At 47.9% G+C, this 14,427-nt stretch overlaps 1 protein-coding gene across 1 annotated transcript; it reads left to right on the top strand.

Annotated features, from left to right (window-relative positions):
• Positions 1 to 1,102: 1,102 nt before the first annotated feature.
• Positions 1,103 to 13,978, top strand: SCRT2 (scratch family transcriptional repressor 2). Its single transcript, XM_036748121.1, has 2 exons — positions 1,103 to 1,244; positions 13,212 to 13,978. The coding sequence occupies exons 1-2, from the start codon at positions 1,103 to 1,105 to the stop codon at positions 13,976 to 13,978; spliced, it is 909 nt and encodes a 302-aa protein (XP_036604016.1).
• Positions 13,979 to 14,427: the final 449 nt, after the last annotated feature.

Below are 14,427 nucleotides of genomic sequence, written 5' to 3'. Positions count from 1 at the left end.
GTGGGTGATCTCACTGTTTCTTCCTTCTATTCCTCTCCCCTTCCTTCCCCCTCCCTTCTCCTCAGGCCTCCTTCTTCCTCTTTCTCTTTTATATCCCTCATCCTTCTCTCTGCCCCTTCCCCTCTGCATGTGTCCCTCCTCCTCTCTCCAATTCCCCTTCTCTATTTTCTCTACTCTAGCAGGCTGGTTCCGTTTTTTTCCTTCCCCGTGGTTCTGTCTCTTTATTTTCTTTTTTTTTCTTCCTGGTTCCTTCTCTTTTTTCCCCTCCATCCCTGAGTCTATGTGTGTCTCCTTGTCTTTCTCTTATCTCCCTCTTTCTTTATTCTTGGTCTCTAGGTGTCTCTGTCTCTCTTTGCCTTTCTCTCCATCTCTCTCTCCCTTCCCCTTTTCTTATTCTTGAGCTCTGTATTTCTCTCTCTTTGCCTTCCTCTTTGTCTCTGGGTGTCTCTGTTTCTCCTAGTCTTTCTCTTCATCTCTTTCCCTCTCCTCCACCCCACTCCTCCATTCTTTTTCTTGAGCTCTGAGTCTGTTTTTCCTTGTCTTTTTATTCCTCTCTCTGTGTATGTCGTTCTCTTTCTCTCTCGTTCTCTCTCCCTCCCTTACTTTCTCTGCTCCTGCCTCTGCTCGCTCGGTAACTCCCTCTCCAGCTCGCCTGCTCTCTCTGCTCTGCTCCGCTCTGCTCTCCGCCCTGACTGCCGGAGCAGCCGGTTCATGGGGAATGTGAATGATTGTCCTGAGGGACATTTGATGGATTAGAGAGCTAAACAGTTCCATTGCGAGAGGACCACCTGATCTCCAGCCTGCGTCCCATATAAAGCCGGCAGCCGGACTGCTGAGCTCAGCGAGTGTGCCAGGCAGCGCCGCCTCCCCTCCCCTCCCCTCCCCTCCTCTCCGCCCGGGCCCTCCCTGCCTCTCTGCCTAGGGACCGCATGCGGGTAGTGCAGGGAGCTGTCCAGTGCTGAAGAGCCCGCTCTGTAAGGCAACATCGTCCACTTCCCTTCAGCCTGCAGCCCCCGTACCCCCAAGCTTTCCCCCCTCCCCTCCCAAGGCCCCACTGAAGTTCCCCGCCGGGCCGACTCCGGCTCCGGCTCAGCACAGCACCATGCCCCGTTCCTTCTTGGTGAAGAAGATCAAAGCAGATGCCTTCCAGTGTAGCAGCGTCCCAGCTCCCAGCTACCACCCCCTGGGATCCGCATATGTGCTGCCGGGCTCCAGGGGGGCAGCCGGACCCGCCGGGGACAGCGGTGAGTGGGGCCTCGGGAAGGGGGTGGGGGAAATGGGGGAGGCTCCGAGAGGGGGACTAATCCTAAGGGCTAGAGAATCGAGAAGGAAGATCCTGGCCCTCCTTTCCACCCAAATCTGGGGAACCCCCTCCCAAGTGAGGATACCCCACACACACCCGCCAACTCCCAGGAGAGCCACAGTGGGAGAAGAAGAGCGCTAAGCAGCAAAGAACAGAGTCAGTACAAAGGAAAAAGTCGTTTGGGCGTCCGCCCTGGGCCATGCTCTCAGACTTTGAAAGTTGCAGCCCTGGACTAGGCTGGGCTGAGAAATAGGGAAAGGGAGAAACCCGTAGACCCCTGAGTGGGCACAGATATAGCTGGAAGTATGGAGTCCCTTTCACACATTGGGGGTGCTGGCCCTAGAGGTGATCCAGGTCAGAGTCAGGGGGTCCGTCCTGGCTCTAGGATCAACCATGGATGTAGTTAGTGACCCTGTTCACACACAGCTCATGTAGGCATAAAGCCTGCTGGTCAGCAGTGACCAGCTGGCTGAAGATTTTGACCTCTATCTGGATCTTCTGCAAAGTGGGGACTCTGGGGTGGAGGAAAACCACTGCTCTCCCTTTCCTGGCACTAAGAATTTTCAACCTAGACTGGGGTAGGTGCAAAACTAGCTCCGTCTTCCCACCCCCTTCTCCCCTCCCTGAGCTTTTGTTACCCTCAGCCATATGCATCCAGAAGGCAAGATCTTGTCATGGACCCAGTCCGGAGAAGGGGGTTTTATTCAAAGGATTTACCTAGGGAAACAGCTACAGATCTCTGAAATAGGCAAGCTTGTGCTAGAGGAGAGGAAGATAACATCCCAAACTGTCTCTCCTTATTCCTGCTGTTATCTCCTCCTGACCCATCATCTGGGTCTTCTTAGGGTGAGTTTGTGCAAGGAAATGGGATCTGTTAAGGGAGTGTGAGTGGAGAGACTCAGTTGAAGGGGGTTAAGAGGCTGAGACTTCTGAAGGAGTGAAAGAAAGCTAGTCTTTCCCCAGGGCCCTCTCCAAGAATCAGAAATGACAAAAGGTTTTCCTTTGGTGAGCCCCTACTGGGCAGGTGCACAGGGAGGAGACATCACTTTGGCAGGGAAAGGTCTGGCATCAGCTGGTGACATCGGCTTCCGGGCTCTGTGTGTGTGAGACAGAAGGGGAGAGGGAGAAAGCAAAGAAGAGAAGAAAGAGCTGGGGGACTGGAGGAAGAATGGAGAGAGGAAAAGCAGGAAGGTGGGGGGAGAGAGCAAAATGCCACCACTGAGTCAAGATGACCTGGTTCCTCCAAGAATTCTAAGTCACTCACCTACATTCCTTCAGTCTCCCAGACTAGGTAGGGAAATTGAACAGGAGATGAACACTATGACCTATCCAAGGTCAAAGAAGTTAGTGGCAAAGACAAGGGCCCCTGCCTAGACCTGAAACTCCCCTTTCCCTCAACACACATTTCCCCTTGCTAAGGCCAGTCCTCTTCTGGCCAAGGCCCAAATTCTTCTGGGAGAATCCAGGGAAAGAATAGAAACACCTAAGGTGGATAACTGGTGAGAGGGGACAAGGAAGCTTCATCTGCTTGCTCTCTTCAGTTTCTGTCCATACTAGTCCAGGAGAAAAGACTGAAGGGGGAGGAAGAGAAGCAGGATTTTGCCAGAGAACATCTTTTCTCTGAAGTAATCTTATTTTCCATCCCCCAGTCCAATTCCCAAGAGAAAGAGTAGTTGAAGCACCTTCTGTATCTGAATACCTCACCAAACACTGGAACAGAACAAAGCCCTTTGGCCTGGATCTCCTCCCCCACAACTCCCCTCCCTCTACATTTTTTCTCTCCCCTGGGAACAGAGAGTAGAGAATCACATAATCATAGAATAATAGACCAGGAAGAGCTCTTAGAACACAGGACAAACAGTGTTAGAGCTAGACAGGACTCTACACATCATCGAGTTCAATACCCTCATTTTATGAAGGGGGAAACTGAGGCCATAAACAACTATGTCTTTTCCCTTTTGTTCTTAATTAAAAGGGATGAATGGAAGAGATCTTAGGCCTAGAATAAGTCAAAGGTAATGGGAAGGTACCACAAAAAGAATCCCACAGGCAACTGGGAAATTGGAGTCTGAGATGGGGTGGGGTGGGGGGAGGCAGACAGAATCAGAAGAAGAAAAAGTAGAGTCAGAGAGGGTACCAGAAAGATCAGAGGCCCCCACCTATGTCCCTCTAAGCCTGTCCCTTTCTGACTTTGTTTCTCTAAGTAGCAAAAACAAACTCCAAAGAGGATATGAACTCCTTCACCTCCAGAAACTACTGTACAGGCTAGGGTCAGAGTCAGAAGGGAAAGAGTCTTAGGAGGGAAAGGGCACTTGACCTAAACCAGGGTCTCCATAGATTCAAAATTTATTATTGCCTTGGCAGCCAGGGGCCTGTGGAGATCTCACTCTGGTAAGAGAAAACTTGGCATTTGAAGGATGGCCACCTCGCTGACAAAACCCAATCCTACCTTGTCTATGTGTGTAGTTAGTGTAGCAAGAACCACAAGGGCTTCAAGGGATGACCCTGCAGTCCAGCATCCCCAAACATTGATATACCTGGGCATTAAGGGGCTGATAAAGCTAGAGACCTAGGGGCAATAGGATGCCACCTGTGGGGGAGGGGTAGCTGATGGGGGAATTATTCTGCCCCTGGGACCTTCAGGGAAGACGGTGGGATTCAAGAAGGCCAGGGCTGGTGGGTGGGCTCCTGTTTTCTCCGATCTCCCGGAAATAACCTTGCTGAACGTTTGAGGGAAGTGTGAAAAATTGCTGAGCTGAGCGCTTTCTCTCCCAGCGTGTGTGACTGTGCTGTGTAAACAAGGAGAAAGAGAGGAGAAGAGAGGGGAGGAGAGGGGAGGGAAGAAAGGAGGAGGGAGGATAGCAGAGGGAAGGGGGGGAGGAGGAGCCCTGGGGCTGCAGACAGTTCCAGTTATTAGAAAGATCCTCTTACAAGGACTGCCTGCATTTTGCAGCCACTCAGCCAGGCTGGGGCCGGGGTGGGAGGGGGCAGGGGGGGGGGTACTACAGGAAGGGTCAAAGGGAGAAGGGGAAGGACAAGGAGAGAATGAGAAGTCCATGCTGTGGTGGGGAGGGGGAATGGGCAGAGGAACAAAGACTAAACTAAAGCACCCCCAAAGGGAAAGGAGAGGAGGCTAGGAGCCTACTAGGGAAAGGAAGATAAGAGACCCTCAGAGGCTACCCAGATTAATGGGGCCATATCCCAGTCCCCTGATAATAGATGGAGTTGCATTTGGAAATTAAGGGGAAGACCAATTTGTACACAATCATAACAATCTCACATCTGTTTAGGGATTTGGTTTTCAAAGGCTTTTCATGCCCATGATCTCATTTGAGCCCCACACCAGCCCTACAATACTCACCCTCTCTGGACCTCCGTTTCTCCCTTCTATAAAGTGAGGCAGTTGGGTCCATGGTCTCTGAGACTTCTTCCAGCCCTAATGCATAAAGTATACTCACTCCAAACCCCAAGACTTTCTTTCAGTTTGGGCTGGGGAGGATGAGGGAAATATTGAAGTTGGAGAAACAAACTTAGACTCAGGTTCAGCAATCCAGATTTCAAGATCTTAAGTTCCCCAGCCCCTGAGAAGCAAATATCCAGATCCATGTGGAAAGGACTTTTAGGGCTCCCCTTCAGTATGACCCAGGGAGAACTACATCTGAGGGTTTCTCCTCCCTTCCCTACCTGGAATTCCCATAATTCTCTTCCTCCTTCTTAAGCTCCCTTTCCCCCTCACACAGACACAGACACAGACAGACAGACAGACAGACAGACAGACACACACACACACACACACCCCTTTTCTTTGTCTCATCTACTGTGTATCCCTCTATCTTCCTCTGTCCACTAGTCTTTGTCTCACTATATGTCTCTTTCTATCTCTGTCTTCCAAGTCCATCTTTCTCATTCTTTTTCAATCTGTCCCTCTTACTGGATGATTTTTCATAGATCCCAGAATGTCAGCAGAGATCATTTGAGTTCTACCCCCTTCTTGTTTTACTGAGGAAAACACTGAAGCCCAAAGCAGTAAAGTAAATCCCCAAGGTCACAAAGTGAGTTGGAAACAGTTTACAATTGAACCCAGGAACTATGGTTCCAGAGCCAGTGCTCTTGCCACTAATTTTAATACTAATAGTAACATAGCTAGCACTTATGAAGGCTTAAAGTTTGCAAAGCTTTTTACATCTATGTCATGCTGCCTGCTGCTGATGTCCTTTCCAACTCAGAGTCCAGGTTTCTTTCTTTCTTTCTCTCTCTCTCTCTCTCTCTCTCTCTCTCTCTCTCTCTCTCTCTCTCTCTCCCCCCCTCCCTCCCTCCGCCCCCCGCCATGTACTCCATCTCTTTTCATCTGCCTAGCTGAGACATTCGTTTCTTCTGCCTTGGAGACTCACAACCAATCCCTCCATCTCTTCCCCCAGTGCCAGGAGGTATGTGGAGGGGGGGGGGCGGCGGGAAGGAGTTGATGCTTGGAAGTATAAGGCTTAGCCAAGGCACTCCACAACCATCTGCCCCACACACAATTCAGACCTCTGAGAGTTTATTTGTTTCTTATTTCCCGGAGAGGCCTCCCCACAAGCCCTAGGAGCCCTGGACAAAAACACTCTACACTCTTATCCTGACCCCAGCCCAGGAACTCCCACCCCTCCCCCCAAAAAAACACACAAAAAACCCAAAAAACAAAACTGTAGTTCCTAAGTCTCAGCTCCTCAAGAAAACAAGACTGAATGGGGATGATGGAGGATCAATGCTGAAGCAATAACGCATCTCTCTCCCCTCCATGGGATACATTAACAATCCCCCAGTGTCGGAGGGAGTCCTCCAACTCTTGCCCATTCTCTTATCTATTTGACCACATTACATCAACAGGCTGAACCCTCCTTGCCTCCTGCTCAGGATGGCGCCACAGATACTGATAGGAAATTATTTTAGTCCAGAGCCTGAGAGCCTTCTAGGTGTCTCTGAATGGAGCATCAGTCACAAGTCACCCTCAGACCGTCCCTCTACAGACAGAAAAATCCAAGGCACTTTGTCAAAAAAGGAAAGGGAAAGCCCAGGGAGGGTTGGGTGTGCGTCCAAGGTTACACAGTGGACCTGGTACTGCAGAGAATCTGAATATGATATTTTCCAGCCCTGCTTGTCTTCTCCCCTCCTCCCTACTACAAACACACACACACACACACACACACACACACACACACACACACACACCCCACTTCCCTTCCCACTCTAGACACTCTCAGTACTGAACTAGGAGTCAAGCCACCTAAATTCTAGTCCAGGCTTGATAACTCAATGTTTGATTTGGACAAATTACTTCTATCAAGGTCTGAGTTTGCCCTCCACCAAATAAGACAGGTCAACTATTTTCTAAGGTTCTTTCCAACCCCAAGACACTTTTGTATTCCCCTATTGTCAGACTATTGAAAATATTTCCCGCAAATTCAGCATAACTGGGAATCTCCCAAGTTCCTCCCGGACTCCAGGTAAGATCAAGGAAGGGGGATGAGAGGAAAAGAGAGGGAGAGAGGGAGGAGAAAAATGGAGAGGGAAAAGAAAGAGAAAGAGGAGAGAAAGAGAATTACAGAGAGACAGAGAGGGATGGGAGGGACATTGAATTCAGAAGACCTAAGCCTAAATCCTGACTGAAGTGACAAAATTTCAACAAGCCACCTCTCCCCTGAGCTTGCTTCCTCTGTTCAATGGGATTAATAGTCCTTGCTCTTCCTATCTGTTGCGTGGGTATATTTAGAGCACTTTGGCTCACTATGCTGGGGTCTCGAGTAAACCACAGTGCTACTAAAATGTGTTACTAATATTATAAAAATGGGAGCAAGCAAGGGAGAAGGGAATTAACTGAAGGTCCATAGTAGACACTTATATCCCTTCCCATCTTTCCTCCCTACCTGATCATGATCTCCAGGGTCTTGGTCTGATCAAATCAGTCACAGGATCACAGGATGCAGAGTTGGAACGGACTTCAGAGATCATCTGGTTCAATTCCCTCATTTCCACAGAGGAAACTGAGGCTCAGAGGTTAAGTGATTTGCCCAGTCACAGTCACTAAGCAGCAAAGTCAAGATTTTTTAGCCAGGTCCTCTGACTATAAATCCAGTACTTTTCCCACACTACCCTGCTGCCTGGAAAGGACCACAAATACATTTCCATTTTTCATGGTTCTACATCAGAGAGAGCAAAGGATTTGGAGTCAGAAGACTTGGGTTCAAATCCCAGCCCTGCTAATTGCTACCTATATCACCGGTGGAAAACTATTCAATATCTTCTGACCTTAGTTTTCTCACCTATTAAATGAATCAGTTGAACTAGATAATCCTTAAAAAAATCCAACTGAACATTGTGTAATTATCACCATCAAGTTTGTCCCTGAACAAGAGGTAAGAAAATGAACCTCATGTGTAAAGATGGATATGGAACATTGCACGGACTGTTAAACCCAACAGATGATTTGGTTCATTTTGCTCAAGTAATTTCTTTCTTTTCTTTTCTTCTTTTTTATTATTTTTTGTTATGAGATGGTTCAATGAGTAGGAAAGGCAGGGAAAAATATATTGAGAAATAAAGGTGAGGTAAAAACAAATATCTAATTAAAAATAAAAATTTAATTTAAAAAATTAACTATCACTAAACATTTTTACATTTTCATAATGAAACAATAAATTTCTTGACCTGTAATTTCCTTTCTAGCTTCAACCTCCCTATTCTAGGGGACTATCTCCTCATTCTGCCCCCATGTCATCCAGGCCAGGTGGTCTCCAATTTCCTCTCCAGACTCATGATTATTCCTGCCATGATAGGCAGCCCCTTTGAGAATGTGGCCCCAAACGTGGGTGGTATTTTTGGGCAAATGCCTGGGAGCTACTCAAATAAATAATAATAAGAGGGAAAAAACGCCAAGCCCTGTGCCCAGGGCTGGGCACGCAGGCGCGGAATGGGCTATTTTTATCTCCAGTTGCTGCTGACAGACCCAGCCTTCTGCTCAGTTGGCTAGAGACAATTTGAGGCTCGAGGCCCCAGCATAGTGAGCCAAAGTGCTCTAAATATACCCACGAAACACTCACTGCCACTGGACAGGACCGAGGGGCTCATCAAAAAGGGCCAGCCTTCTATCTAGCACTTCCCCTGGGTTCTTTACACTGAGGCTTATGTTGGTTTTGACACAGCCTTTAGTTTCCTAAATTCCCCCAAAACTTAGAGTAAACTAAGAGATAGTCACTATGGTGTCAAAGAAAGTACCCCAAACTGGGAGTCAGAAGCCCTGAGTTCAAATTCCAGACCAAATATTGGTCTATACCATGACTTTTGGCAGGTTACTGTCTTTTTCTAGACCTCAGTTTTTAACTCTGCAAAATGAAAGGGTTGCTTCCTGAGAGCCTGTCCAGCTCCTTTGGTGTAATGAAAATAGCCATGACTTGGAGTCAAGGGCCCTGGGTCCCTGATCTTCAAGTAATGAGCTATATTACCTTAGGCAATTAACTCAATGTTTTCTAAGCCTTAGTTTCCAACTCTGTAAAATAGAATATTTTTTGCATTCCCTAAGACTTTGTGAGAAAAGTGCTTTGTAACCTGTGAAGTACAGTTCAAAGATGATCTTGTATCAGTGTGCTTTTAGTCTTCTAGAGGCTGCAAAGGCCATGAGGATGAATGGCACTTGAAGCCTCTACCAATTCACTCTTAAGATATCCTGCTGATGCCCAGCAGGGGCTCAGTGAAAGTCTTCTGACTGACAGATAAGGATGTGGAACTATGAGGATGGTCCCTGGGAAAGAAGCCCCAGGTACGTGTAGGTGCTAGGGGGAGAGCACAACATGCTAGTCGTCCAGCACACAAAATGATGCATTTTGTTCAGTGAATCTCAGCAGTCTCAGCCCTGCTTACCCTACCATGGCTTGAGTTTGCAGAGGTCCTCAGGATTAGCCAAGGAAGCAGAAGGGGGCAATTTAATTCCACATCACCCAACCTAAACATTTCTGCTATGATCCTAGCATAGTTGAGGGGTGATAGGGAAGATGTGGGAACAGAGGATGGATGGGGCAGGTCATAGATCCATGATATTAGATTAAATAAAATGGAGACCATGGAGGTGAGGAAGAAAGATGTAGAAAGGCTATGAGATCCAATCAGAGGTAAAGAAGAAAAAAAAACCTGCCTTGCAGAACCAGCTGCAGGCAAGGGATAGGATTATACAAAGAACCAACAGAAGCAGCATCTTAGAATATGCTGTCACCTCTAACCCCAAGGGTAGGGTTCCTACCAAAAAGACTCCCCACTGTCCCCAAGTTTTGGTCACTACTTTTCCCCTTGGCGAATAGCTTGCCCTGCTCTGCCTTCTTCTGTCTGAGGCACGATTCCAAGGGATGGAAGCCGGAAGGCTGCGGTACCCAAAGGCCACCATAAGAGGGCGATAGAGCGACAGCTCCTTTAACCCGAAAGCGCCAGACCAGAGTAGGGTTATAGGAAATAGTTAGAGGGGTCAGCTTGAGGGGTTGCACAGTACCATCCAGTAATTCCCAATCTTTTCAAGTATTTAGATCCTTTTTTTAACATCTAAAAATTTCTTATACCTCATGATTGCAGTTGTACTAATGACATTGGGAAAAATGATGAAAATCTATAAACTCAGTAATACTTTTAAATGAATTTGTATTTTATGAATCACAACTGCATCTACATGCATTTGAAAAGTAGTAATACACATACATGGAAGACATTACTCGGTCTATAGAAGGTATGTTTAGTCATTCACTATTCTGTCATTGCATCATGAGATGGAACCAGCAGGCTCCTAATTCTCTGCCCTGCTCAGGGATCCACAGGCTAGGGACATTGGGGGAGTCTAAGAGCACCGGACTTAGAGTGAGAAGACCTGGTTTTCAAATCCATTTCTGAAACCCTGGCTGTGAGATGACAAATCATTTCCTCTCTCTGCCCTTCAGTTTCTTCCTCTGCAAAATGGAGCTAATTAAACTTGTGTTCCTTTTGTCACAGGGCTATTGTGAAGAAAGTACTATGCAAACCTTAAAGCAATACAATCCAACCTAATAAGCATTTACTAAGCACTAAGGAAACAGGAGCCAGATATGTTAACCCCTAGGATATATTCCTATCCCCCACTTTCTCTCATCCCAACTCTAGGGAGACCCCAACTCTAGGGAGATTCCTTTACAGATTTGCACAGTGAGCCTAAAACAGAGAGCCCTGAGATAGGGAGAAGATGATCTGGATTCTAATCCCAGCATTGCCACTAACTCACTGTATGACTCTGGTCAAGTCTCTCACCCTCTTCCATGCCTGTTTCTTCGTCTGTTAAAAGAAGACCTTAAGCTATTTATCTGATCTTGGAAGTCCATTTCATCCTATGATTCTAAAAGCTACTGTGTGATCTCAAGCAAGTAACTTTGTGTCTCTGAGACTCAATACAATGAGGATAACAATGTTTGCTTCCCTCAAAGGGAAGATATGAGGATCGAATGGCATTAAGAGGTGAAATTCTTTGCACAGCAAGTGTTATCCAAGTGCCAGGGGGCATTATTATTTATTAATAAAATTTCACTTCTTTAATCAGTGGGGTCCATAAGAGCACAAGGAACCCAAGATGGTGTACATTTTATATTCCTCCTAATTCCAAAAAAGGATGTAAGTGTCTTAAGGGAAAGCACTGTTTTTCCTTTTGTTTTTGTATGCCTAGCACACAGTAGGTACTTAATAGTTGTTGAATTGGATTGATACTAGGATGAAGGTAAAGGGATTTCCAAGATGACAGTAAACCCCCAAAAGCCCCAGGTCAGAGGTCACTTCCCCAGGAGAAACTGAGGCAAAAAGAGACTAATTGACATCCCCAAAGTCACAAAGCAAAGAAACAACATAAGCAGAAACAGCTCTCAGAAAGGATCCTGGAGGCTTCACTGGAGAGATAGGTTTCCTCTTGGGCTTCAATGCAGGCCTGCCTAGAGACAGGGATGAATAAAACGAACTCTAAGGGAGGACTGCCCAACCCTCGGGGGTCTGTGAGGCTCCACTCAAGGTGGTAGATGGAGACACAAGACCCAGGTGTCCTGGCTCCCAGCCCTGCTGCTGTCCCCAGCTGCCCCCCTCCCTCTGCTGATTCATTCTGGTGCTAATCACCCCATTCATTCCCACATCCCCTCAGCATTTCTGTTCTGAGCTGCCAACAGCTGCCTGCCTTTGCACTGCTTAGAGATTTCCTCCTTTTTCATCCTTACCCTTCACTTAATGGTCTGGCCTCACTCCCTCAGAGAAAGGGGTGGGGGAGGAAGAGCCTGCTTAAGGGGGCTCTCCAGGTGGGAGGAACAGAAGGGGTCTGAGCCCTTACACTCTGGCCTCTTGGAAACTGAGAAGCTGAGTCCAAGAGGAATACCTCATTCTGATCTCAGGAGGTGGTAGTACTGTTTTAAGTGGAAAACTCAGGTCCCAGGAGCAGGAAAGAAGTGAAGCTGATGGTCTGGGAAGGTTCGAATTCAGGACCACCTAAGCTTCTGACCATTCACCTAGGAATATAAACTCCTGAGGGCAGACTATGGATTTCTCTTCATTCTGTATGACCCCACAGAAGTCCCTATTAGTACTTACCCAACAAGGATTCAGAATGTCAGAGCTAGAAGGGCCCACGGAACGTATCAGGTTAGAACTACAAGGATTGAGAGTCAGTGTGCATGTAGGGGAAGTGGCATTGGCACTGGAGTCAGAAAACTGGGGTTTGAATCCTTTATCTACTATATGTGACCTTGGGGAAATTTGTTAACCTCTCACAGTCATCTTCTTCATCCATATAAAAGAGGGAGTTGGAATCTCCAAGGTCTTACCCATTTTGAAATCCTATTGAACTTACAACACGGATTGTTAGAGATGGAACTTTAAAACATAGCATGTGAAAGCTTATGGAGGGCACTTGGAATGTAGAGGTTGTGGAGTTTTCTACTACTCCTTTAAATTTGTTTTTTAATTTTGATATATTTTGTTCTTATACCCTCCTCATTTCCTAATATATTCCACTCCCCTCCAGGACCCAAAGAGTCATCTCCTTGTAACAAAAATATCAAAGAGAGAAAAACAAGCAGTTCAGTAAACCAACCAAAACATCAACCAATTCTAACAATACATATAATTATCCATATCCATAGTCCCCCACTTCTACAAAGAAGGGAGGACAGTAATTGTACTTTTTAATCTCTTCTCTGGAGCTAACTTGGATCATTACAACTACATAGAATACATTACATATTCAGTTTCCAATGTTGGATTCTTTCCATCCACATTATTGTAAAGATGGGATATACTGTTTTACTGCTTCTGTGTTCTTCGCTCTGCATCAGTTCAAATGTTCTTATGTTTCTCCAAACTCTTCATATTATCTTTTCTTATGGAGCAAGAACATTCCATAACAATGAAGGTATCACAGTTTGTTTAGCAATTCACGATGTTTTGTTGTTCAGTCCTATCCAATTCTTTCCAACTCCATTTGAGGATGCTGGAGTGGCTTGCCATTTCCTTCTTCAGTTCATTTTATAGATAAGGAAACTGAGGCTAAACAGGACTAAGTGACAGTTAGTGTCTGAGGCCAGATTTGAACACGGGAATATGAGTCTTCCTGATTTTAGGCTACATAGTCTACCCTTTGCACCACCTAGCTGTCCAAACTACGTAGAGAGGAGTAATAAAAAAAGTCCAAAGAAGTGGTTGGCCCAAAGAATGTGGAGGGAATAATTCTGGGAGGATTTCTGGAGATGGGCCTTCATTAGCACCTACTGTGTGCAGAGACCTGTGCTGGAGGTCTGGGGTATGTAGTATGAGGACTGGTCCCTGTCACCCGGAGTGGACTGTCTGGTAGATCCCGGCTAACTCTTCCTTGTGTGTGTGTACCTGCTCCACCCAGGCTATGCTCCGCACTGCCTTCCGCCCCCCAGCTATGACAGCGAAAAGAAACCGGGGCTGGAACTGGCGCCGTCGGAAGCTGCGTACCCACCAGCTACTGAAGAGTACAGCGACCCCGAGAGCCCGCAGTCGAGCCTGTCGGCGCGCTACTTCCGAGGGGAGGCAGCGGTGACGGACAGCTACTCCATGGATGCCTTCTTCATCTCTGACGGGCGCTCCCGGAGGCGCGGGGCTGGGGATGCCCGGGGGGCGGGAGGCGGGAGCGGGCCTGGGGGAACCGGGGGTGGAAGTGGGGGGCACCGACACTCGTGCGGTGAGTGCGGCAAGACGTACGCCACGTCGTCCAACCTGAGCCGGCACAAGCAGACCCACCGCAGCCTGGACAGCAAGCTGGCGCGCAAGTGTCCGACGTGCGGCAAGGCCTACGTATCCATGCCGGCTCTGGCCATGCACGTGCTCACGCACAACTTGCGCCACAAATGCGGTGTCTGCGGCAAGGCGTTCTCCCGGCCCTGGCTGCTGCAGGGCCACATGCGCTCGCACACTGGCGAGAAGCCCTTCGGCTGCTCGCATTGTGGCAAAGCGTTCGCCGACCGCTCTAACCTGAGAGCGCACATGCAAACGCACTCGGCCTTCAAGCATTATAAGTGCCGCCAGTGCGAGAAGACCTTTGCGCTTAAGTCCTACCTCAACAAGCACTGCGAAGCCGCCTGCTTCAAAGGCGCCGAACATGCTTGCACCGCCTCCACCACCGCTCTGGACAACTAATTCAACCCCGCCCTCTCCGGCCAGACCCTCTCCTATCTCCTCTCCTAATGCCCTTTCTCAGCCCAGTCCCCAGCGGCTACAGTTCAGTTCAAAGTCCGCCCTTTCTCCAACCCCAGCTCCAACCTCTTCACCTGATAAACTGGGCCCTGTCTCTTCACCCCGTCCCACCCTAGTTCAACCCAAGCTCCGCTCATTAGCATAAATTACATCCCTTTCCCCCTCCAAGGCTTGGCCCAAACTCTCCCTGCCCTACTCCTCCCTTTACAATCCAGGGACTGCCTAGTCTAAGGACCACATGTCTTCTTACACCCAAATCGAACCTCTGAAACTCAGTTCCCATGAGCCCAAGCCGTCTCCAGGATTACACCCTTCCTTTCCTGGCCAGAGCCCACTTTTCCCTCCCAACAATTCCTCCCTCACCTGCCCCGACATCCTTTTCCATCTCCTCT

This window comes from Trichosurus vulpecula, chromosome 3 (assembly GCF_011100635.1).
Source record: "Trichosurus vulpecula isolate mTriVul1 chromosome 3, mTriVul1.pri, whole genome shotgun sequence".
NCBI classification, from domain to species: Eukaryota; Metazoa; Chordata; class Mammalia; order Diprotodontia; family Phalangeridae; genus Trichosurus; species Trichosurus vulpecula.
This window is presented reverse-complemented; position numbering and strand designations above follow the sequence as displayed.

Excerpts from the sequence above, each read along its gene's own strand:
- SCRT2 (XM_036748121.1), top strand. The coding sequence starts at position 1,103 with ATGCCCCGTTCCTTCTTGGTGAAGAAGATCAAAGCAGATGCCTTCCAG. Across the intron at positions 1,245-13,211 it reads CGGACCCGCCGGGGACAGCG|GCTATGCTCCGCACTGCCTT; the intron begins GTGAGTGGGGCC and ends TGCTCCACCCAG.